Source organism: Aquarana catesbeiana, linkage group LG01 (assembly GCF_042186555.1).
Source record: "Aquarana catesbeiana isolate 2022-GZ linkage group LG01, ASM4218655v1, whole genome shotgun sequence".
Taxonomy (NCBI): domain Eukaryota; kingdom Metazoa; phylum Chordata; class Amphibia; order Anura; family Ranidae; genus Aquarana; species Aquarana catesbeiana.
In genome coordinates this window covers 260595258-260622067 of record NC_133324.1, presented here as the reverse complement: position 1 = coordinate 260622067, position 26810 = coordinate 260595258, and the positions used below count along the sequence as shown (strand labels likewise).

At 44.3% G+C, this 26810-nt stretch overlaps 1 protein-coding gene across 1 annotated transcript in view; it reads right to left on the bottom strand.

Moving 5' to 3' along the window:
- Positions 1 to 26810, bottom strand: part of PIWIL1 (piwi like RNA-mediated gene silencing 1) — a 766743-nt gene that overhangs the window by 217553 nt on the left and 522380 nt on the right. Inside the window, exon 16 of the mRNA XM_073597707.1 lies at positions 346 to 546. Within this exon, the coding sequence (XP_073453808.1) occupies positions 346 to 546 (201 nt within the window). The remainder of the gene's footprint in view (positions 1 to 345; positions 547 to 26810) is intronic.

Below are 26810 nucleotides of genomic sequence, written 5' to 3'. Positions count from 1 at the left end.
AACAGTAGATTGCCCGCTTTTTAGTGCACATTGCAGTATTTGGAAGTGAAGAATTAGGTGTGTCTAGGAAAGAAAAACTGGTGAAAAACAGAAAAAAAAAATTCAACAGAAGAGGTCCATCACCAAAGAAAACTAGCAAAAAACTGAAACCTCACAGAGTGGGCAAAGTTATATGGATACACTGGGGGTGAAGTTGCTGATTAGTTTTCCCAGTGTCCAATTACCTGAAGGCAGCGGAACATAACCTACGATCTAAAAATCAATTCCTGTATCCAATATGATTACGAATTACGATAAACAGTTATATAGATTGCAGACCCCCCCCACTATAATACCAATACTCACAGGTATTTCCAGGCTCCACAGTTCTCCACCCATTTTGCAGTTCATCTGCAAAGCAATTTTTGTAGCAACTGAAAAAACTGTTTTGGGTTTGCTTAAGGTCCTTGCTAAAACACACTGACTGGGAACTGGGCGATCGATACAAAGAAACTTCTTAACAGCATCATATCGGTCCTTGCGATTACTGGACAAAAGGCAAACAACCTGAAAATATATGTGTAAAACAGATAAAAAAATATAAATGTCTGATTAAAATGAAAGGTGGAGAAATTATTAAATGTGTTTGAATTCAACAACTATCACTATAGCACAGGGCTTAAAATTTCAAGTTCTGAGCTACTAGCCAGACCTCAAGGGTTACTCGACACCAGTTGCCCCACCCATCTTCTACCCTGCCCCACCCCTAATCACGCCCCCATAAATTATCTCATGAAATGAGATAAATGTTTTCTGCAGAATTAAGTTACAAAAATAAATATTAACAAGTTTATCAGTGCCCCCAGCACAGCCTCACCAGTGCCCATCAATGCAGGCTCACCTGTGCCCACCACTGCAGCCTCAATGTGCCCATCATTGCAGCCTCACTGTGCCAACCATTGCAGCCTCATTGTGTCCACCACTGCAGCTTCACTGTGCCCACCACTGCAACCTCACAGTGCCCACCACTGCAACCTCACCGTGTCCATCATTGAAGTCTCCCATTGTGCCCACCATTGCAGATTCACTGTTCCCACCATTGCAGCCTGACTGTGCCCATCATTGCAGCACAGTGGTGCCCACCATTGCAGCCTCACTGTGCCCACCATTGCAGCCACACTGTGCCCACCATTGCAGCCTCGCCTGGGCAGAGGAAGAGAGAGGGGGCGGCTGGATACTGACTGGAGGAAGAGGGGAGCCGCGGGATCACAGAGCAGGATAGCACGCCAAAACAGCTATCCCCCCCCCCAAGGCAGCCCAGCTCCTCCCCATCCCTAATTTTTCACTCGCAAAGTGAGAGTGGAAAACTTGAGGACTGCTATAGCATATTTGCAAGCCACCAGTGAGGGGTAAAAAAAAACTTTATAGTAGAACAGCAGGCACATACAAAATAAACAATCGTTGCAGTTATGTGAATTAAAATGCTGTAAGTGATTTTTTTAAATCTCCTTCTATAAAACTCTAGTACAACAGCACTCAGACTGGGGGAGGATGCAACAGATATGAAGAACTGACAGAAGAGAGCAAAGAGTTTGCCTCATTGGTGTGATGCTACCCTTCATTATGTAGTTCTTGATCAAGCTGTGCAGCAGAGGTTGACGATGTGGTTGTGCTGTCTAACAGAGGTGACTGAAAAACAAGACTAAATTTAACCACTTCAGCCCTAAAAGGTTCCACCACCTCCCTGACCAGAGCACTTTTTTACAATTTGGCAGTGCGTCGCTTTAACTGCTGTCATTCAATGCTGTACCCAAACGAAATTTGTGTCCTTTTTTTCCCCACAGAAGCTTTCTTCTGGTGGTATTTGATCACCTCTACGGTTTTTATTTTTTGCGCTATAAACAAAAAAAGAGCAAACTTTTTTAAAAAAAACATAAATTTGTACTTTTTGCTATAATAAATATTCCCAAATTTGTTAAAAAAAAACAAATTTCTTCATCAGTTTAGGCAAATATGTATTCTTCTACATTTTTTGGTTAAAAAAATTGCAACAAGGGTATATTGATTGGGTCGCACAAAAGTTCTAGCGTCTACAAACTATAGGAAAGATTTATGGCATTTTTATCGGCGATCTGTGATTTTTGGCGGTATTGCGATGGACAGATCGGACACTTTTAACACATTTTTGGGACCATTGACATTTATACAGTGATCAGTGCTATAAATATGCACTGATTGCTGTGTAAATGTCACTGGCAGGGAAGGGGTTAAAACTAGGGGGCGATCAAGGTGTTAAATGTGTGTTCCCTCAGCATGTTCTAACTGTATGGGAATAGGACTGACTAGAGGAGGAGACAGATCGTTGTTTCTACTTAGTAGGAACACACGATCGGTCTCCTCTTCCCTGACAGCACAGGGATTTGTGTTTACACACACAAATCCCCGTGCTGGCTCTCGTGCACGTAGCCGGCAGCGATCATGCCCACTGGCCACGTGCATCAGGTCCCCTGCTTTGCTCGGCGCCCTCTGGCGGCTCTCCTGGGCAAAGCCGCACCCTTAACGGATTTTGCCCAGGAGAGCCATTCTGCAGCATTAAAAAGTACATGAGCCAGTCAGTAACCGGTAACACAATTATAAATTCATAAGAAAGAAATTAAAAGTTAAGGGTCCTCAAACTTGCACATTCTTGGGTGGTAAAGTATGGTAACCCATAAAACAATATATTTTATGTGTAAAACCCATCCATTTCAGTGAACCCTGTTCTCATCACTGCAAGGTAGAACCAATGCATTTTAAAAAGCATTTTCCTATCTCTTTACACGTGTATTAAAGTAAAACTTTAGGCAAAACAAATTTTTCATTTTGGATGGAGCAAGAGAGGGTTATAATACCTGTCAGATTTTTTTTCCCCATCTATGTCTATCCTCACTTCCTGTACCATATCCAAACATGAAGTGAGAGGAAATCCCTGCAAATTAAGATAATTCCTTGGAAGAGCTTGACTAAGGAGCACTATCTTCAGTTCCTTAGTGCGCATACATGCGTGTCCAGCGTGCATCCTAGCCCTTGCTCCAGGCTTTCTCTTATTTCACCATCCAGCAGGCGGAGAGAGGGCCCTGCCAGATGTGGTGACAGCTCCGGCATAGGCCCCTGACTTTCTATAAACACCAGACGTTGAGCAAATAGATATGCACCTTTTACATTTCTAACATGTTACTTTACTGTGTCTTTATTAAATTTGTTTACAGTCTACTCTCAGAGGTGGATGTACTCTTTTCTCCATGCATATTTGGAGATTGCTTCTGTTCCCCTGCACAAGGCTAGCCCTGAACAGTGGACTACAACCACCTCCTTTGTGACTTTTATATACTATATAGTCATGCATTTTAGGACTTTACAAAAATAGACTTTTGCCATTAAGAGTATAATTACCTCAGTTTTGCGCTATACAATATATGTTTGTTTTCACCAGAACTAGCGTCCAGATTGGAAGATTTCCCCTCTATTCCTTAATGGGGAAATTCGCCTTTCTTTTACTTTCAACGATAATGGTGAACAGGAGAAATAGAGGGTGAATCTCCCTAACAGGGACACAGACAGCAATAAAAATTGTCAGGTGTTTATCCCTGTCTACTTTATCCAAAACTAAAAAAAAAAAAAAAAAAAATAGCCTTTAGTTATACTTTAACCATGTGGAGACCAGGCTTTTTCCTGGCACTTTTTGTTTACAAGTTTAAATAATTTTTTGCTCGAAAATTACTTAGAACCCCCAAACATTATACATTTTTTAGCAGACCCTAAGGAATAAAATGGCGACAAATGCAATTTTTTAAGTCACTCGGTATTTGCGCAGCAGTTTTTCAAACGCAATTTTTTTTTTGGGTTGCAAAAAATACACTTTAACCGCTTGCCAACCATACTATAGCAGTTTTACTGCTGCAGGGCGGTCACTGTGTGCAGGATCACGTACGTTTATGTGATCTTGCACTTCCAGGTAGCGGGCTCGAGTGCTAGTGAATAACCACAGTTGATGCTTTGGGCGGGTACGGCGGACCCGATGTCCACCAGCACCTCCCGATCACTCGGTACACAAGCAGGTCGGCAGTCTATGTAAAAACAAGGCAGATTGCCATTGGATCCATGTCTTCCCCTAGAAAAAACACCTCCCACACAGTGCACATACACTAGCTATGCACACAGTTAACCCTATGATCACCCCTGATGTTTACCCCTTCCCAGTCAGTGTCATTAGTACAGTGCATATTTTTAGTACTGATCCTGTATTAGTGTCGCTGGTTCCCAAAAAAGTGTCAGTGTCCAATTTGTCCGCCGCAATATTGCAGTCCCGCTAATTGGTGATCACTGCCATTACTAGATAAAAAAAAAAAAAAACGAAAAAAAGTTTTTAGACATTATAACTTTTGCGCAAACAAATCAATATATGCTTATAGGGAATTTATTTATTTTTTTAAGCAAAATTATGTAGCAAAATACATACAGTGAGAGAAAAAAAGTATTTGCTTTTGGTAGGTTTACTTTAACAGTGAGACAAAATAACAACAAAAAAATACAGTAAAATGCATTTCAAAAGTTATAAATTCATTTGCATTTCAATGAGTGAGATAAGTATTTGACCCCTTTGCACAAAATGACTCAGTGCTTGGTGGCAAAACCCTTGTTGACAATCACAGAGGCCAGATGTTTCTTGTTGTTGGCCACCAGGTTTGCACACATCTCAGGAGGGATTTTTTCCCACTCCTCTGTTCAGATCCTCTCCACGTCTTTCAAGGCTAACTTTAGTAACTTGAACATTCAGATCCATCCACATATTTTCTATGGGATTAAAGTCTTGGGACTGGCTAGGCCACTCCAGAACCTTAATGTGCTTCTTCTTGAATGACTCCTTTGTTGCCTAGGCTGTGTGTTTTGGGTCATTGTCATGCTGAAAGACCCATCCACGACCCATTTGCAATGCCCTGGCTGAGGGAAGGAGGTTCTCACTCAAGATTTGACAGTACATGACCCTGTCAATCATCCCTTTGATTTGGTGAAGCTGTCCTGTCCACTTAGCAGAAAAACACCCCCAAAGCATAATGTTTCCACCTCCATGTTTGACAGTGGGGGTGGGGGTCATAGTCTGCATCCATCTTCCTCCAAACACGGCGAGTTTAGTTGAAGCCAAAGAGCTTGATTTTGGTCTCATCTGACCACAAAACTAACACCCAGTTCACCCCTCCCCTGAATCATTCAGATGTTCATTAGCAAACTTCAGACGGGCCTGTAGACCGAGGGAGATTGACAGTTATTTTGTGTCTTCCATTTGCGAATAATCACACAAACTGTTGTCACCCTCTCCCCAAGCTGCTTGGCAATGGTCTTGTAGCCCATACCAGTCTTGTGCAAGTGTACAATCTTGTCCCTGACATCCTTCGACAGCTCTATGGTCTTGGCCATGGTGGAGAGACTGGAATCTGATTGATGAATTGCTTCTATGGACAGATGTCTTTTATACAGGCAAAAAGCTGAGATCAGGAGCACTCCCTTTAAGCGAGTGCTCTTAATCTCAGCTTGTTACCTGTATAAAGACACCTGGGACCCAGAAATCTTGCTGATTGATAGGGGGTCAAATACTTATTTCACCAATTAACCACTTCCCATCCGCCATATAGCAATATGACATGCGCTAAGTGGTTTAGTTATCCTGACCGGACGTCAAGAGACGTGATCAGGATAACAAGCCAGCGCGCCGAACGGCAATTACTGGTGTGGCACGTCAGTCCGACGCACTGCAACTCCGATCTAGGTAAAGAGTCTATGATGGAGACTGTTTACCACATGATCAGCAGTGTCCAATCACAGCTGATCACGGTGTAAACAGGAAAAGCAGTGTTTTGGCCTTTCTTCACTCGTGTCTATCAGACGTGAGAGGAGGAGAGCCGATCGGCGACTCCTACAGGGGGGGGGGTTTGCGCTGATTATCAGCGCAGCCCCCCGAGGATGCCCACCCAAGACCACCTGGTATGCCACCCATGGCCACCAGGGATGCCAATCAGTCCCCATTACTAATGCCTGCCAGTGACTGCTTATCAGTGCCATCTACCAGTGCCACCCATCAGTGCCTATCCGTACCCATGAGTGCCGCCTATCAGTGCCCCCTATCAATGCCCATAAGTGTAACCTATAAGTGCCCATCAGTGTTGCCTATCAGTGTCACTCATCAGTGCCACCTATGTGTGCCCATCAGTGTTGAATAGCTGTGCCACCTATCAATGCCGCGTATTAGTGCCCATCATCAGTGCCACCTTATCAGTGCCCGTCAGTGCAGCCTCATCAGTGAAGGAGAAAACTTATTTACAAAGTTTTATAACAGAAACAAAAACTTTCGGTCTTGTTTTGTTTAGTAGAAAATAAAAATCCCAGAGGTGATCAAAAACCACCAAAGAAAGCTCTATCTGTGGAAACAAAATGATAAAAATTTTGTTTGGATACAGTGTAGCATGACTGCACAGTTGTCATTTAAAAAGTGTCAGCGCTGAAAGCTGAAAAATTGCTTGGGGAGGAAGGGGGGAAAGTGCCTGGTATTGAAGTGGATAAAATGCAAATCAATTTATAACTTTTTTTGAAATGCGTTTTTCCTCAATATTTTTGTTGTTATTCTGTCTCTCACTGTTAAAACAAACCTACCATTAAAATAATAAACTGATCATTTCTTTGTCAGTGGGCAACATACAAAATCAGCAAGGGATCAATTACTTTTTTCCCCTCATTATATTGACCTAAATTTATGAAGAAATTAGATTTTTCTATAGGATGATTTATAGCAGAAAGTAAAAAATATTGTTTTTTTTTTTAATTGTTGGGTTTTTTTTTCCGTTTATAGTGCAAAAAATAAAAATGCAGAGTTACGCAAAAAAAGAAAGCTCTATTTGTGGGAAAAAAAGGACATACATTTTATTTGGGTACACTGTTGTACGAACGTGCAGTTGTTTGCAGTGCTGTGTTGCAAAAAATGGCGTGGTCAGGAAGGGAGGTAAATCTTCCGGATGTGAAGTGGTTAATGAAAAAAAATTAAAAACACAATATTTATCCAATTTTTTATAAAATGTGAAAGATGGTGTTACATTGAGTAAATAGATATCCAACATATCATGCTTTAAAATTGTGCACGCACGTTATATTTTTGACGATAAATACCAGAGTTATGGCTCCAGCTAGATGCCATAACCCCAGTACATATTTTTTCCTATAGGCAGCGCACTGTCCAATAAAAGTTATCCCAGCGGTGACCCGACCAATCTTCTGTTCGTTCTGAGCCCCGATATATCGGCGTCAGGAGTCCGGGGGCTTAGAAATCCTCTCGGCATCCACACGTCTTCTTCCCAGCTGACAGGATGGGCTATGCGGCTTCTGATTGGTTGGCGCCGCCCATGTGACAGCGCTGACTAATTAGAGTGCTCCAAAATGTCCCTCCTGACGGGGTACGTTTAGGACATTCAGCTGAGGGGATTTCTAAACCCTGGACTCCTGACGCAGATATACTGGGGCTAAGAACGGGAGATTGCCGCATCCAGGTCAGCAGGACCAGGGGGGGGGTTGGCTCAATGGTGAGGAGGGGGTCTTGTGTAAGTTCGCCATACAGACTTTTCTGTAAAGGTGAACTTACACTTTAATGATCGCTGAGCCAGGGAACCATCCGGCATCGGCAGGGTTTTTGCATAGAGATGAGTGATGGCAAGATGGCCACTGCTCATCTCTATGCCATTTAAGGACCAGAGCGACTTCGATGTCACTTCCATTTCTTGAGCCACGTAAATATTTTTCTTTTTCCCCCTTAAAAGTAAAACATTAAAAAAAAGTTTTTTATCTTTTGCTTTAAGGGTAGAGGAGAGATTTGGGGTCTTTTTGACCACAGATCTCTTCATAAAGAGAACCTATCATGCTGCATTATTTTTTTTTTTTAAAGGGACAGTGTAAAAATGGAAAAGATATTCTAAAAAAATGTTTTAAAGCGCCCTTGTCCCCGCGTGCAGTAGTGAACACATACGTAGGTCACGCCCACATATGTAAACGGTGTTTGCACAACATATGTGAGGTATCGCCATGAACAACCGAGCAAGAGCAATAATTATAGCACTAGACCTGTAAACTTTAACCTCCTCCTGCACGCGCTATAGCCGAATGACGGCTACAGCGAGGGCCTCAATTGCTGGGGGCCATCATATGACGTCTTCCCATGCATGAGCTGCCTCCCGGCCCCTTATCACGTAATCAGCTGTCAGCCAATGACAACTGATCGGTGATGTAAACAGAAGTTCGGTAACCTTTTTTTTTTTCCCTTACACTATCAGCGTGGGGGGAAAAAAGCCAACCATCCGCTTCTGTCAGAGGGAGATCGGTCCCTCACATAGAGAGCCACGGCTGCCTCATCTGTGCCCACCAGTGCCACCTATCAATACCCACCAGTGCTGCCAATCAATGCCCATCAGTGCCTCATCATCAGTGCCACCGATCAGTGCTGCCTCTCAGTGTCACCTACCATTGCCCATCAGTGACGCATATCAGTACCCTTAAGTGCCACCTATCAGTGCCCCCTATCAGTGCCCATGATTGCAGCCTCATCAGCGCTCCTGAATGAAGGATAAAAACTACCTGTTTTCAAAAATTTATAACAAACCATGAAATAGTTTTTTTTTCTTTAATTATAGGTCTTTTTTCGTTTTTTTTAGCAAAAAATAAAAAAACCCAGTGGTGATTAAATACCACCAAAAGAAAGCTCTGTGTGAAAATATGATAAAAATTTTATTTGGGTACTTTGTGGCATGACCGCACAATTGTCAAAGTGCGAGAGCGCTGAAAACTGGTCTGGGCAGGAAGGGGGTTTATTAACCACTTCAGCCCCGGAGGATTTGGTTGCTCAACGACCAGAGCACTTTTTACAATTTGGCACTGCACTGATTTAACTGGTAATTGCACGGTCATGCAATGCTGTACCCAAACAAAATTTGCGTCTTTTTTTTCCCCCACAAATAGAGCTTTCTTTTCATGGTATTTGATTGCCTCTGCGATTTTTATTTTTTGTTATATAAACGGAAAAAAAACAAAAATTAAAAAAAAAAATTATATATTCTACTTTTTTAATAAACTCAATTTTAGTCATACATTTAGGCCAAAATGTATTCAGCTACATGTCTTTGGTAAAAAAAATGTCAATAAGCGTATATTTATCGATTTGCGCAAAAGTTATAAAGTTATAGCGTCTACAAACTAGGGTAAATTTTCTGGAATTTACGCAGCTTTTAGTTTATGACTTCCTATCTCATTTCTTAAGGTGCCGACATGGCAGGGCAGTACAAACCCCCCCCCCCCATATGAGCCCATTTCGGGAAGTAGACACCCCAAGGAAATTGCTGAGAGGCATGTTGAGCCCATTGAATATTTTAAAAAATACACAAAGTTGTCACTAAATGATATATTGCTCACACATGCCAAGGTTATATGTGGAATTACACCCTAAAATACATTCTGCTGCTTCTCCTAAGTATGGGGATACCTCATGTGTGAGATTTTTTGGGAGCTTAGCTGTGTACAGGACCCTGAAAACCAGGCACAGCCTTCAGGATTTCTAATGCCGCGTACACACGATCGTTTTTTCCGTCAGAATAAACTGGCGTTTTTTTTGATCGAGTTCCGACGGAGTTCCGCTGAAACGAACTTGCCTATACATGATAACACCAAAGTCCGATCGTTTAGAACGTGATGACGTACGATGGGAATAGAAAAAGGAAGCCAGTAGCTAATAGCTGCCCTTGCGTCGTTTTTGGTCTGTCCGAACAGCATACAGACGAGCAGTTTTCCCGATATGAACTGATTCCATCGGAAAGATTTGAAACATGTTCTATTTCTAAGTCTGTCAGAATTTTCGAAAGAAAACGTCAGATGAAGCCCAGACACGATCGTAATGTCTGATGGAATGAGTCCATCTGACCTTTTCTGCCGGAAAGTCCGGTCATGTGTACGCGGCATAAGGGTGTAAGTTTTTGACTTTGCTCCTCACTACCTATTACTCACCTACCTAATATTTTATATTTTGCCACAAGTTGCGGGAAAATTAAAATTTTTTGTTTTCTTTTTACACAACATTGTCACTAAATGATATATTGTTCAAACATGGCATGGTTATATGTGGAATGACACCCCAAAATACATTCTGCTGCTTCTCCTGAGTACGGGGATACCACATGTGTGGAACTTTTTGGCAGTCTAACCGCGTACAGGACCCCAATCACCGCCTTCAGTCTTTCTATGGGCGGAAATTTTTTATTTCACTCTTCACTGCCTATCACAGTTTCAGAGGCCATGAAATGCCCAGATAGCACTAGACCCCCCCCCCCAAATGACCCCATTTTGGAAAGTAAACACCCCAAGCTATCTGCTGAGAGGCATGTTGAGTATTTTGCAGATCTTGCTTTTTGTCACAAAGTTTTGAAAATTGAAAAAAGAAAAAAAAAAATACATTTTTCTTTTTCTTCATTTTCAAAAATAAATGAGATCTGCAAGATACTCACCGTGCCTCTTAGCAAATACCTTGGGGGGTCTACTTTCCAAAATGGGGTCATTTGGGGGGCTTTTGTGCTATCTGGACATTTCAGGGCCTCCGTAACTGATAGGTAGTGAGGAGTAAAATCACAATTTTACACCTTTAGAAAGCCTGAAGGCGGTGCTTGGTTTTTGGGTCCTGTACGCGGCTAGGTTCCCAAAATACCCACACATGTGATATCCCCGTACACAGGAGAAGCAGCAGAATGTATTTTGGGGTGTAATTCCACATATAACCATGCCATGTTTAAACAATATATCATTTAGTGACAACTTTGTGTAAAAAAAAAAAAAAAAAAAATTTGTAATTTTCCCGAAACTTGTGGCAAAATATCAAATATACCATGGATGCAACATGCCTCTCAGCAAAAAGCTTGAAGTGTCTTATTTCCAAAATGGGTTCATTTGTGGGATTTTGTGCTATCTTGACATTTTATGGCCTCTGAAACTGTGATAGGTAGCGAGAAAGTGAAATCACCACTTTACGCCCTTAGAAAGCCTGAAGGCTGTGATTGTTTTTCGGGACCCTGTACAAAAAAGTCTGACACATGTGGCATCCCCGTACTCAGGAGAAGCAGCTGAATGCATTTTGGGGTGTAATTCCATATATAACAATGCCATGTTTGAACGATATATCATTTAGTGACAACTTTGTGCAAAAGGAAAAAAAGGGAAATTTTCCCAAAACTTGTGACAAAATATAAAATATTCCATGGACTCAACATGCCTATCAGAAAATAGCTTGGGGAGTCTACTTTCCAAAAGGGGGTCATGGGGGGGGGGGGGGTGAACTGTCCTGGCATTTTATGCACAACATTTAGAAGCTTATGTCACACATCACTCTCTTCTAACCACTTGAAGACAAAGCCCTTTCTGACACTTTTTGTTTACATGCAAAAATTTCTTTTTATTTTTTTTGCAAGAAAATTACTTTGAACCCCCAAACATTATATATTTTTTTAAAGCTAAGGCCCTAGATTAAAATGGTGGGTCTTGCAATTTTTTTTTTTCCACACAGTATTTGCGCAGCGATTTTTCAAACGCAATTTTTTTGGAAGAAACACACTTTTTTTAATTTTAATGCACTAAAACACACTATATTGCCCAAATGTTTGATGAAATAAAAAAGATGATCTTATGCTGAGTACATGGATACCAAACATGACATGCTTTAACCAATTCAATACAGGGCACTTATACACCGTCCTGCCCAGACCAATTTTCAGCTTTCAGTGCTGTCGCAGTTTGAATGACAATTGCGCGGTCATCCATCACTGTACCCAAAATAAATTTTTATCATTTTGTTCCCACAAATAGAGCTTTCTTTTGGTGGTATTTGATCACCTCTGCGGTTTTTATTTTTTGCTAAACAAATAGAAAAAGACCGAAAATTTTGAAAAAAATAAAAGTTTTGCTTTTGTTTCTGTTATAAAATTTTGTAAATAAGTTTTCTCTTTCACTGATGGGCACTGATAAGGCGGCACTGACAGGCACTGAGAAGGCGGAACAATGAGCGGACACTGTTGATGGGCACTGATATGCGGCACTGATGGGCACTGGTAGGCGGCACTGATATGCAGCACTGATGGGCATTGATAGGCGGCACTGATGGGCACTCATGGGAGGCACTGATAGGAGACACTGATGGGCACTGAAAGGCTGCAAAGATAGGTTCTTATGGGTGGCACTGATAGGCGGCACTGCTGGGCACTGATAGGCGGCACTGCTATGTGGCACTGATACGCGGCGCTGATATGAGGATCTGATAGGCATCCTGGTGGCACTGGCAGCGGTAGGCATTGTAAGTGGGCACTGATTGGCAGCTGCCTGGGCATTGATTGGCAGCTGCCTGGGCACAAATTAGTATTTCCCTGGGGATCTAGGGGGAGTCATACCTGGTGGTCCAGTGTGAATGGCCAAACCTGGTTGTCCTGGGCGGTATGATGGTGGTCCTGGGCGGGATCCGAGGGGGGCTGTGCTGATAAACAATCAGCACAGACCCCCCCCTGTCAGGAGAGCAGCCGATTGGCTCTCCTCTACTCGCGTCTGTGGGACGCGAGTGAGGAAAAGCCAATCACTAGCTCTTCCTATTTACATCGTGATCAGCCGTGATTGGACACGGCTGATCACGTGGTAAAGAGTCTCCATCAGAGACTCTTTACCTAGATTGGAGTTGAGGTGTGTCAGACTGACACACCGCAACAACAATCGCCGCGATGCGTCATATGACGTCCGGTCAAGATATTGAAACCACTTTGCCGCCGTCATTCTGCTATATGGCAGGAGGCAAGTGGTTAAAATTGCACACAAAAGTGCTGTGGTGACAAACTACATACATTTTTAACCACTTCCAGCCCACGGACGTCATATGACGTCCTGGGCTTTGGGCGGGTATATCTGAATGATGCCTGTAGTTATAGACATCATTCAGATATTGCCGGTTTCAGCCGGCGAATCTCTACACCATAGGAATGATCATAGCGGCCGTTCCGCCGCTTGATCGTTCCTATGGGGAGGCGAGCGGGGACGCCCCCCCTCCGGTGCTTGCTCCGACTCACCGTTACGATCGGTGAGGCGGAGAGTGGATCCGCCGGCGCCGGATGTAAATCATGGAGATTTCCGGCGGACCAGACGGTCCCCGGAGTCTCTATGATCGTCGGAGGTCGGGCGCGATGTTATGACGTCACGCCCGGCCTCTCCATTCAAAAAAACGGCGCCGCTTCGGCTGGGAAGCGGCGATCGTTTTATTTTTTTTATTTTTATTTCAGGCTTCCCGGCCTAGTGGTGAGATATGGGGTCTTATTGACCCCATATCTCACTATTAAGAGCATAAAAGTGATCAATTTTTTTTTTTTTCCAAAAAAGTGTCAAAATAACAAAAATAAAATATAATTAACAATAAAAAAAAAAATATATATTTAAGCGCCGCTGTCCCCGTGTGCTCGCACGCAGAAGCGAACGCATACGTAAGTCCCGCCCACATATGAAAACGGTGTTCGGTGATACCGCCAAGCGGTGAATAATTGGTGATGGCTGCTGTGATTTGGCTATTACCGCTAACATGTGTCCTGTTTTTTCTCCCTCTTCAAAGTATGTTTGTGCGGTAAAGAAACGTTTTGTTTTCTGCTTGTTGGGTATGTATGGTGCGATACATTTTTTGTGCGTCTTTCCATTTTCTTTCACTATCAGGTGTGGGTGTCTGTAGGAATTCCTCCTCAGCTTTGTCTACCGCAATGCTGGCGTCAGCTGCCCATTGTCTGCTATTTGTTTTAATTGCGGCTATTTCCTTAATACACATTCCCCTGATAAAAGCCTTCAGAGTGTCCCAAACTATACCTGGTGGGGCAGAATGTTTATTGTCTAGTAAGAAGTGTTGAATTTGTATTTGCATTTGTTTAGTATCTCTAAACAGAGGAATCCAAAAAGGATTCATCTTCCAGTGTATTGGTAACTTTACAGTGGGGAAGCTTAAACTGAGTTGTACCGGGGAATGGTCGGATAGGCCTCTAGCAAGATAAATAACCTCTGGATCATAACAGTGCGTTAATGTATTACCCAAAACTAAATCAATGCGCGACAAAGTAGAGTGCGTTAGGGAATGACATGAAAATTGTGCCTTAAAAGGAAACTTACACCGCCATAAATCAAAAAGCCCAATCTCCGTCAAAAATTTTGCAAGAGCTGTATATGTCCTGGGGCCCTGAGGGCAGTACTTCCTGTGCACATCTAAAGACATGTCCAGAGTACTGTTAAAATCTCCCATGACATATACCGGTACCCGAGGATATTTTGCCAGAAATCTAGAAAGACATTGCATTATTGTTAAATTAAATGGTGGAGGTATATATACATTTATGATCACACAGGTGTGTGATTCCCAAGTTCCCATAAGAAAAATAAACCTGCCCTCTACATCAATTTGTGCATCAATTTTTGTGAATGAGGTAGTCCTGGAAAACAGTATACTCACACCCCTTGAATACCGGGTATGTGTGGAATGGTATTGAGTAGGATATTTCGATAAGTGTAACAGGTTGGTGGTGTCTCTAGTGAGATGCGTCTCTTGCAGACATATTACAGTGGGGTTCCGATGTGAGATAGAGGTGAAAATGGCAGTTCTCTTTTTAGGGTCATGTAAGCCTCTCACATTCCATGAGAGAATTGACTTAGTTCGCTTAGTCATTTGGTGCAGTTGCTAGTTGTGATCCAACCCCCGATATTGGAGGTCTGTGGCATATGAACTCAGATGATGCAGTATAAGTTCTGAAGTGTAGAAAATGTATTGCGTGACTTGTACCATGTGTCTCACTCTGCAGATTTGCAACCATCGACAAAGCAAACTTGCTTTGCGACCAAAATATATAGCGCCCATTCAACCAGGGCTTAAAAACGGAAAAAAGAAAAACAAACTGAAATAAAGTAACTTCCATTGGAAAGCCTTCCATTGGTGCCCCGCAGGGCGTTTGGTGGGGTAATAAAGAGGGCTGGGACCTTGTGCCCATAAAGTCCTAAACGATAGGGGTCACTGGTAAAATAAACCAAAAAAAAAAAAAAAGTCAGTTGTGACTCTCTGCGGGCTCCATTTTATCTAAGGTGAGCATAAAGAATCAATGTACGGGGTTCATGCGTTGTGTCATCCTGGTTCATTTCCACGCACGGCTGCCTGCAAATGCCTCTCGTGTCTGTCCAGCCAATTGGTAGCCATCATAGGATTTTCAAAAAAGTGCACCGTGCCCTCAGCAACCACTCTCAACTTGGCAGGGTATAGCATAGAATATATCACCGAGAGAGCACGCAGTCTCTTTTTGACCTCAGTATATTTTGCTCTTTGTTTCTGCACAGCCGCTGAGAAATCAGGGTATATTGACACTCTGGCACCCTGAATTTCCATATTGGGTTTCTGTCTGGCCAAGCGAAGTATACTATCCCTGTCCTTGTAATGTAGTAATTTCAGCAAAAATGGTCTGTCGTTGCCCCCTGGTGGCGGTGGACGGAGTGGCACTCTATGGGCTCTTTCAACAGAAAAGAATGGTGTAAGGTTATTTCTCCCAAATGTGTCAGCTAGCCAGGTTTCAATAAAATCAGTGGGGTTTTTTCCTTCAGCTTTTTCAGGTATACCGACAATGCGAATATTTGACCTTCTCAATCTGTTCTCCATATCCTCCACTCTATTCACGGTTTCTGTGGCTTTAGCTGAAGTTCTGTGAATCTCCTGAGCAAGAGGGGGTATATCATCCTCTAGTGTGCTCACTCTTCCCTCCAGAGCAGTGGCTCTCTCTCTTATTTTCTGCATATCTTGCCTTATGTGTAATATGCCTTCTTTCATGCTTTTGACTTCAATAGAGAGTTCAATTAGTGAGGAGCCATAAGTGTGAACTGCAGTCAGTATATCATGCAGGGAAGGCTCAGAGTGCTCAGTGTCTGGAGCTTTGGCTGCTTCAGAGGAAGGAGGGGGGGTGGGGGATTCCTCACTGTGTGTTCTGCTGCTCCAGGGGCCATCTTCTCTATGCCATGCTGTGCTGTTTGCTGTGGGACACTCTTGGCTGCTGCCTTTGCATGTGAGGTATGTGGCTGTGTTGTTTTGTGAGTGCCAGTGTTGTGAGCATACCTCTCCAGGCGTGCAGCTGCTGATAGCAGTGATTCCTTCCCTGCATGCTGTGGGAGCGGGGATCCCCCATCTTGGCCATGCCGGCCGGCCGAACGGCTCTCCTCCATCCTCCCAGACACCCCCGTTTTGGATGTAAAGCGATCGGGTGTCGCTGTAGGTGTTGCCCCACACCGGGAGCGAAGTGTCCGGTCTATGGTAGCGGTGGATCGGGCTCACTTCAGGATGTTTTCTGTTTAGGATGCTGGAGCCTCTGTGAGACACGTCCTCTCACATGGAAGTCCAAGCCACGCCCCCCGAAAACAGTGTTCAAACCATACATGTGAGGTATCGCCGCGAACGTTGGAGCGAGAGCAATAATTTTGGCCCTAGATCTCCTCTGTAACTCAAAACATGCAACTAGGAAAAAAATTTCAAGCATCGCCTATAGGGATTTTTAAGTACCGAACATTGGCGCCATTCCACAAGCGTGTGCAATTTTGAAGCGTGACATGTTAGGTATCTATTTACTCGGCGTAACTTCATCTTTCACAAAATGCAAAAACATTGGGCTAACTTTACTGTTTTTTTTTTTTTTTTTAAACACAAAACAGTTTTTTTCCCCAAAAAAAACGAGTTCGAAAAATTCCTGCGCAAATACTGTGTGAGATAAAAAGTTGCAACAACCGCCATTGTATTCTCTAGGGTCTTTGCTAAAAAAACATATATAATGTTTGGGGGTTCTATGTAATTTTCTAGCAAAAAAATGATGATTTTTACATGTAGGAGAGAAATGTCAGAATTGGCCCGGTATTGAAGTGGTTAAAAGCCTTTACAGGTTACCATTTTAGATTTACAGAGGTCTACTGCTAAAATTACTGCCCTCGATATGACCTTCGTGGTGATACCTCACATGCATGGTGCAATTGCTTTTTACATATCACACCAGACCGACGATTGCGTTTGCCTTTGCACATGAGCACTATGAGCATTATTTATTTTGCTTTTTTATTATATTTTTAAACTGTTCCTTTCATTTTTATTGTTATCTCAGGGAATGTAAATATCCCCTATGATAGCAATAGGTAGTGACAGGTACTTTTTATAAAAAATTGGGGTCTATTAGACCCTAGATCTCTCCTCTGCCCTCAAAGCACCTGACCACACCAAGATCAGTGTGATAAAATGCTTTGCCAAGTTCCCAATGGCGTTGTTTATATCTGGCAAAACGAAAAGTCATGAAATGCTCGTAGCTTTCAGTTTCTTAGGCCATAGAGAGGATTGGAGCCATTCTGGTCTCTGATCAGCTCTATGGACAGCTGGCGGAACCACCGGCTGCATTCTCGGGTTCCCTGTTGGGACAGGAGAGCCCGAGAAAACCATGAAAGATGGTGGTGGGGGGGTTCACTCCCATTGCTTGTAAAAGCAGTCTAGAGGCTAATTAGCCACTAGGATTGCATTTACATGAAAGCCGATTGCTGGCTGAAAAGAATGATACCAAGATGATACCTAAACCTGCAGGCATCATTCTGGTATAACCACTCAAAGTCCAGCAACATACCAGTACGTTGCTGGTCCTTGTTGGGCATACATTGTAATGTTTGTTTTTTCATGCAGCCTGTGGGCAGAACGAAAAAAAGAGATTGAATAGAATTAGAATAGCGCCCTTCATCCACCCACTTCGAATGATGGGCATGCATGTACCATTATTTTTTTAACTGTGGTGGTGAAATCACCTCCGACAGCGCTGGAGTCACGGCTTTACGTATCATGGGAGCAAACGTTGTTGCTGTCAAGATAAATAAACCCGTGCTGCAGCTGAATGGCGTACCTGCTAAGCAAATGATGGTTAACAATAAAACAAAGTAACATTACAGTACAACAGTAAGACTTACCATACCTGCAAAGAAAATACAATAAAACATAGTAAAAATAAAAGATTTTTAACGAAATCTGTAGCTAAAAAATATATGCCGAAGCATGGGGGCATCCGGCCCTAATGTTAGGATCAAATCGCTCCTCCACCCCTGCCCCCATGCTTCGCGGCATATATGCTCTTTTTTTTTAACTGTGATGGTGAAATCACCTCTGACTGCGCTGGAGTCATGGCTTTACATATCGTGGGAGCAAACGCTTTTGCTGTCAAGATAAATAAAGCCGTGCTACAGCTAAATGGCGTACCTGAAAACAAAAAAATGGTTAACAATAAAACACAGTAAACAGTAAAGTATAAAATAATTACATACCTGAAAAGCAAACATGATAAAACATAGTAACAATAAAACATTGCATTGTAGAATACAGTACAGTTTTTTTTGTAACTGTAACGGTTCGGTTCCAGGTTTGGGTCTCCCAAAATGCAATGGCATCTTTGGAGACCCTGTGAATGTGTGTCCTATTCTGTGCAGTGCTGTACCCTACGTTGGGAAGTTGAGCCACAGCACCGTCTGGAAACAGAAGGGCTGTGATGATCTTTTCCTGGAATTTAAAGAAGGATCCAGTTTGTCCTGAAGCTCTGTATAGCACATAAGCATTCAGCAGAGCAAATTGAAATAAATATACAGACATTTTTTTGTACCAGCATCTGGCCTTACGGGCAATTAGGTATGGCGCCAACAACTGGTCATTGAGGTCCACCCCTCCCATATTAAGGTTATATTCGTGGACACAGAGGGGTTTCTCCACAACACCAGTCGCCCTATGAATTTAGACTGTCGTGTCTGCGTAAAGGGAGGAAAGAACGAAAAGACTGTAATTATCCCTCCACTTCACAGCGAGCAAGTTATTACACTTCAAGCAGGCTCTCTCCCCCAGCCTAAGAAGGGAATCTACAAGCCGCTGGGGAAAGCCCCGGCGATTAGATCGCACAGTGACCCATGCGCCAATTTGATGATCAAACAAGTGACTAAAAAGTGGCACGCTCATGTAATAATTGTCCACATACAAGTGGTACCCCTTTCCGAAAAAGGGTGACACCAAGTCCCGTACAATCTTACCAGCGCTCCCTATGTAATCTGGGCAGTTCTCTGGCTCTACGTGACTATCTGTTCCCTTGTAAACCTAAAACTATATGTACAGCCTGTGGCCCTGTCACAGAGCTTACACATCTTGACCCCATATCTGGCACGCTTGCTGGGAAGATACTGTTTGAAAGAAAAGCGGCCAGAAAACTTAATCAGGGACTCATCAATGCAGACAACATGATGGGGAGTAAACAAGGCTGCAAAACGTTGGTTGAAGTGGTTTACGAGGGGCTGAATTTTGTAGAGCCGATCAAATTCAGGGTCACCCCGAGGACGACAGAGTTCATTGTCGTTGAAGTGCATGAACCGCAAGATCAGCTCGTATCGTGCCTTAGTCATGGAAGCAGAGAACAAGGACATATGGTGAATTAGGTCAGAGGACCAATATGACCGCAACTCACTCTATTTGGTTATGCCCATGAGGAGGGGTAGTCCCAGCAAGGTATTAAATTCGGAAACCGTAATTGGTTCCCAATCTCTGGCAAGCAAGGGTCAGCTGGGGATTAGCGGCGATGAATTGACCAGCATACAAATTGCTTTGGTCCACAATTGATCTATAGAGATCTTCGGTGAAAAACAGCAAATAAAAATCAAGTGACGTAAAATCATCTGTTTCCACTTGAATTCCGGGTTGGCCAGTGAATGGGTGAAGTATGGGTGCTGCAGAAGTGGTGGGTACCCAATTAGGATTGGCGAATGCAGCAGGAAGGGCACTATGGGCTCGACGGGCCTGTGTTTATCTTCTTCTTGATGGCTGCGGGACTCTACTTGTGCTAGACACCTCGCCAGCTTGAACTGCACTTATGGGACTCGCCACATCACCACATGATACTGCAGTGCTGGATGTACAACCAGGGTGTACTAGGCCACTGGTGCTTCCCAGTTCACCAGAAGGATGTGCGGCGCAAGTACTGGCTCTCTGCTCCATACGAGGAACCTGTGGTTCTTGCACCTCAATGACAGCAGTCAGGGTGTCGATGCTGTCTCCAGGTTCATATTCTGAACCTGAATCTGACAGATGAGTGACTTCCTCTTAACTATCTGTCATGCTCACAAACGTGTAGGCCTATTCACTAGTGTACCTTCGATTTGACATTTTGGTCTCTAAATTTACTGGTACACTAGTGAGACTCACAGGTAAAAAAGCTCTTGACTGCCAGCGACTGATTCAAACGCTACCAAAAAAGCTGTTAGCATTCGCAGGGATCAGGCCTGACTCTGCGAACGCTGCAGTTTTGTAAGTGACAGTGATCGATTGATGCTGCACTTGGGTGGGCTGGACGGAGGGGCTAAACACAGGTGCTAGCAGGTATCTGGGCTGATCCCACTAACACTACATTTTTGGAAACCCTAAACTGCTGGGGACGCTAGTATAGATCTGATCAGATATCGATCTGTGCAGACACTATACTACTAAGGGAGGTGTATGGTGCGTGCGTGGGTGCTAGCGCTACTGGCACTAATCTGACGCTGCCTGGCGCGACGCAGACCCTGGCAGACGCTAAAACCTAACTTACATCACCCGCTGGGCGATCGCAGACCCTGGCAGACGCTAAAACCTAACTTACATCACCCGCTGGGCGATCAGGGGGTTAAACTATTATTGGGTAATATACGGTGGGTGTCCTGATGCTATATAAAGCAAACTAGCTAACCAGCGTCACCCGTAACAATAATAAGGTGATCACTGGTGACAGGGGGTGAAAGGGTTAACTAGGGGGCAATCAGGGGGTTAAAACCTTTATTAGGTAATATATGGAGGTACCTGAGGCTATAAAAACCTGACAGTGAAACTAATCACATAACTGATTAACTAGCGTCACCAGTGACACAAATACGGCGATCGATTAGTGACACTGGCGACAGGGGGTGAAAGGGTTAACGGGGGGGGGGGGGTTGTTAAAGGAGTTAAACCTTTATTAGGGGGTAACCTAGACCTAACGGGGGCTAGTACTAACTGCCCTAACACTTATTGCAGTCACGCCAATGCAGTGATCAGTGAAAGATCTGAAAACTGCAATTGGTGACACAGAGTGAAAGGGTTAACTGGGGGGGGGGGGGGGTGTAGTTACATAGTTACATAGTAGGTGAGGTTGAAAAAAGACACAAGTCCATCAAGTCCAACCTATGTGTGTGTGATTATGTGTCAGTATTTCATTACATATCCTTGTATGTTGCGGTCATTCAGGTGATTATCTAATAGTTTCTTGAAGCTTTCAATGCTCCCCGCTGAAACCACCGCCTGTGGAAGGGAATTCCACATCCTTGCCGCTCTTACAGTAAAGAACCCTCTACGTAGTTTAAGGTTAAAGCTCTTTTCTTCTAATTGTAATGAGTGGCCACGAGTCTTATTAAACTCTCTTCTGCAAAAAAGTTTTATCCCTATTGTGGGGTCACCAGTACAGTATTTGTTAATTGAAATCATATCCCCTCTCAAGCGTCTCTTCTCCAGAGAGAATAAGTTCAGTGCTCGCAACCTTTCCTCATAACTAAGATCCTCCAGACCCTTTATTAGCTTTGTTGCCCTTCTTTGTACTCGCTCCATTTCCAGTACATCCCTCCTGAGGACTGGTGCCCAGAACTGGACAGCATACTCCAGGTGCGGCCGGACCAGAGTCTTGTAGAGCGGGAGAATTATCGTTTTATCTCTGGAGTTGATCCCCTTTTAATGCATGCCAATATTCTGTTTGCTTTATTAGCAGCAGCTTGGCATTGCATGCCATTGCTGAGCCTATCATCTACTAGGACCCCCAGGTCCTTTTCCATCCTAGATTCCCCCAGAGGTTCTCCCCCCAGTGTATAGATTGCATTCATATTTTTGCCACCCAAGTGCATTATTTTACATTTTTCTACATTGAACCTCATTTGCCATGTAGTCGCCCACCCCATTAATTTGTTCAGGTCTATTTGCAAGGTTTCCACATCCTGCGGAGAAGTTATTGCCCTGCTTAGCATCGTCTGCAAATACAGAGATTGAACTGTTTATCCCATCCTCCAGGTCGTTTATAAACAAATTAAATAGGATTGGTCCCAGCACAGAACCCTGGGGAACCCCACTACCCACCCCTGACCATTCTGAGTACTCCCCATTTATCACCACCCTCTGAACACGCCCTTGTAGCCAGTATTCAATCCATGTACTCACCCTATGGTCCATGCCAACGGACCTTATTTTGTACAATAAACGTTTATGGGGAACTGTGTCAAATGCTTTTGCAAAATCCAGATACACCACGTCTACGGGCCTTCCTTTATCTAGATGGCAACTCACCTCCTCATAGAAGGTTAATAGATTGGTTTGGCAAGAACGATTCTTCATGAATCCATGCTGATTACTGCTAATGATATCATTCTTATTACTAAAATCTTGTATATAGTCCCTTATCATCCCCTCCAAGAGTTTACATACTATTGATGTTAGGCTAACTGGTCTGTAATTCCCAGGGATGCTTTTTGGGCCCTTTTTAAATATTGGTGCTACATTGGCTTTTCTCCAATCAGCTGGTACCATTCCAGTCAATAGACTGTCTGTAAAAATTAGGAACAACGGTCTGGCAATCACCTGACTGAGTTCCCTAAGTACCCTTGGATGCAAGCCATCTGGTCCCGGTGATTTATTAATGTTAAGTTTCTCAAGTCTAATTTTAATTCCGTCCTCTGTTAACCATGTAGGTGCTTCCTGTGTTGTGTCATGAGGATAAACACTTTTGGTTACTGAAGCCCCCCGATTCACTCGTGAATACTGAGGAGAAGAATACATTCAATACCTTTGCCATCTCCCCATCCTTTGTAACCAGATGTCCTTCCTCATTCTTTATGTGGCCAATATGGTCTGTCCTCCCTTTTTTACTGTTTACATACTTAAAGAATTTCTTGGGATTTTTTTGCTCTCCTCCGCTATGTGTCTTTCATGTTCTATCTTAGCCGTCCTAATTGCACCCTTACATTTCTTATTGCATTCTTTATAAAGTTTGAATGCTGAGGATGATCCCTCCACCTTGTATTTTTTGAAGGCCTTCTCCTTTGCTTTTATATGCATTTTTACATTGGAGTTAAGCCATCCAGGATTTTTGTTCGCTCTAAGTGTACCTATGTGTTCTGGTGTTAGTGTGCTGTTGGTGCAACTCATGTTTAGATGTCTCCTCTCTCTCACTGGAATCGAAAAGGCTCCATGAGGAGAGATGACATCACTTCCTCCTGTCTGTGTTTACACTTACACAGGCAGGGGAAGTTTTTCATTCATTAGGATCACCAAGGCCAAACCATAAATCTTTGGTCTGGCCCTGGGGACTGATCGCTCCCCTAATGAACACGACCGTCGCGGGCACAGGAGCGAGATCGCCACCCCTGCAGAGGGTGGGGCGTACAGGTACGCCCATTTGCCCACCCGTGCCATTCTGCTGACGTATATCAGCGTGCGGCGGTCAGGAACCGGTTAAGTGCCCAGTAAGCAAGTGGTTAACCTGTTAACTAGTTTAAACTTCGCCTACGAAGATTTTTAAATACAGTAGCTTGGCGCCATTCCAGGAGCGTACAAAAATTAAAGCCTGACATGTTAGATATCTATTTACATCATATGTAACATCATCTTTCAAGTTATAGAAAAGATTTGAGTATATATTTGTTTTTTTTATTAAAGTGTATTTTTTCCCAAAAAATGTTTTTTAAAAAACACTGCACAAAAATCATGTAACATAAAAAAGGAGGAGGCCAAATACCTTGGGTACGTTACTGGCTGGGGATTGGTCCAGCCTCAGAACAATAAGATTGAGGCAATTCAAAAATGGCCCCAACCGGTAAATAAAAAACAAATTCGGGCCTTCCAGGGCAATATGGGGTATTAAAGACCGTTTATACCCAACTTTGCCACCCTTCTGACAGACCTGACAAAGGGTAGAGGGTCGGTCATGGTCAAATGGAATCCTGAAGCTGAGGAGGCATTTCAAACAAGCATGAAAAAAACTATGCCATTGTCGAAAAGGAGTGTCTCTCTATTAAATGGGCCTTAGACTCCCTGAAGAATTATTTGTTGGGAACGTCATTTAAGCTAGTCACCGATCATGCTCCCCTAAAGTGGACATGTAACAGGGAGAAAAATGGCCGCGTGAAAAGGTAATTCCTGGCTTTACAGCCCTTTAAGTTTACAGTAGAGCATAGGCCGGGCAAGCTCCAAATCAAAGCGGATGCCCTCTCCCGCAGGCACTGCATGGTTGGGGCAATTCCTCAGCCGCAGGGGCATGAGCAGAGGGGGAGGATATGTGATGGTATGCGAGGTGAGGTAATGGATAATCGGTATATTTCACCTTGCATGCGTTCTATTGTAAGAGACTGACCCAGAATATGGCCCAGGTGTTTATAGCCTTTGTGTCAGGCTTGGTTCGGGTGTGGATGTTGTGGTGCACTTGAGTCCACGCTCAGGTGGACTTTAAATGAACAGGAAGAGAGCACAGCAGAGCTCTGGCCTGAGACTCAGAAGGGAATCTGAGAGAGAAAGAGAAGCCGTTTGGATTTAAAAAGGTTTGCTCAGGGCCTGGCTATGGAGGAGTAAGAACGTGCTGTGCCTGAGCTCCGTCCAGTCCGCAGCTTTACCAGCAGCTACAGGGAGTGACCAACCCACCGATTTCCACCCAGGGCATGTCACAGCGGCGCCAGGCTTCATCACAGCCAAAAAAAGCCCATCAGCATAGCCAGGGATGGCTGGATTCATTCCTCTCCGACCCCCCCCCCCCCACACACACACACACACCAGCAGAGGGGAAAATCCAAGATGGCGCCGGAATGAAAGGCCTTGAAGCAGCAACATGAGGACCAGCATGCACTGCCAGCGCTGACTGCTGTCCCCTCTTCCAGGGTGGTGAGTGATTCCATCCCCCCTGCCTCACCCCGCTCCATCTCACCACAGGACAAGGGTACAGAAATAGCAGACCTGGCTGAAGACAGGGCTATCAGGCAGCACCTGTGGTCTCTCCCCACTAATGAAGACCTGGAGCGTTTTACCAGCAGGATTTAAAGAGCTTTTAAGTGGAACATTGAACAATTGAAAACAGATACCACTGAGCTGGGTCACAGGGTAGAGACTTTGGAGCAGAAGTTTTGATGATACTGTGCCCGCCATCTCCCAGCTCAGAGAGCAGTCTGTTGCCCACAGTCACCAAACTGAAGCCCTCTTATGCCAATTAGTTGACATGGAAAATCGCAGCAGGCGAGCGAACATTCACATACGCAGCCTTCCAGAAGCCCCCGCGCTTAAAGCAATTATCCCCACGCTGCAGGGAGTGTTCCGTGAAATTCTGAGCCTGCCGCCCTCGATCCCGATTGAGAGACAGGGCTCACAGGGCACTCAGGCCCCCATCCGAAGATCCGGAGAATCCCAGGGATGTTATTTGCAAACGCCATAAATTTACCCTAAAGGATCACATCGTGCAAAAGATGCGCAACAGACGGTCTTTGACTTTGATGGAGCCCAGCTGTCCTTCTATCAGGACCTCTCTAGAAGCACCCTAATGCAGCGACAGGCCTTACGCCCACTCCTGGCGGAATTCCAAGCAGCAGGCCTCACATACCGATGGGGCTTCCCATTCAGCCTTCAGGCGTCCAAACATGGCCATTGGGCTGTGCTGCGCTCTAAAGATGACCTCCCTCGCTTCCTACACACCCTGAAGCTTAACCCTGTGGATTTCCCGGATTGGCGCAACATACCGGACATTCCGATTCCTCAGCTACCTCAACCATAGATCCCATCGGCTGGAAGTCGACACTCCCATGGTCACAAAAGGCAGACGGAGGGTCCCCCCCCCCCCCCCCCCCGGCACCTCTGCTACTAGAGACTGACTACACCGCTGCTAACCTATCTTTGGTTCCTTGAAAGGGCCGAAGATCACCTCCTTTCCTTTATTGACATCTCGGTCGGGGCACAGGACTTAATGCTGTAAGCACTGAACCACCTCTTGAAGGAGACTGAACCTTGGGTTCTCCGTACTGTTACTCAGCTTCAAGTTGAGCTTCCCGATACATGATGGACTGGAGGGTTTGTTACTCAGCCCACTGTTTGGATGCCACATTTTGCACATTTTGGGAGTACAAGTTTGTATACACCACACTCCACCCTGTTCATATGTTTTAATGGACTGAATGAGGCACTGGGCTCCGCGTCCCCTTGGTGGTTGCCCACGTACCCCACTTAGGCCTCACCTTACTAGGCGACAGTCCCTAGAGGGACCCCGAGCCAACAGCCAGGCGGTTTTTGGGTTTGTTACCCCCCGGGGTTGGCCCTGTAGTTTACTACTGTACAATATAACGGATCTGTTAGACACGGTCCGGCCCCTATTGTGCCTTATTCTCCCTCCTCCTCCTCTCTTCCCCTCCTTTTACCACCCCCCCAACCTACCCCCTTCCCCCCTCCTTTCCTCTCTCCTATTTTCACCATTGTCCCCCATATTGCTTCTGATAGCTAAACATTTATTGCTTTGACCTTCAGGTTGCCGCTTTCTCAACTGTGGACGGACGATTGCCATCGGCTTCAGGTATGCCATCACTAAAGGTACTGTCCTATAATGTCAGGGGGCTCTGCTCTCCGCACAAGCGCAACAGGCTATGGCTCGAATTGAAACGTCTAGGGGCCCAGGTGG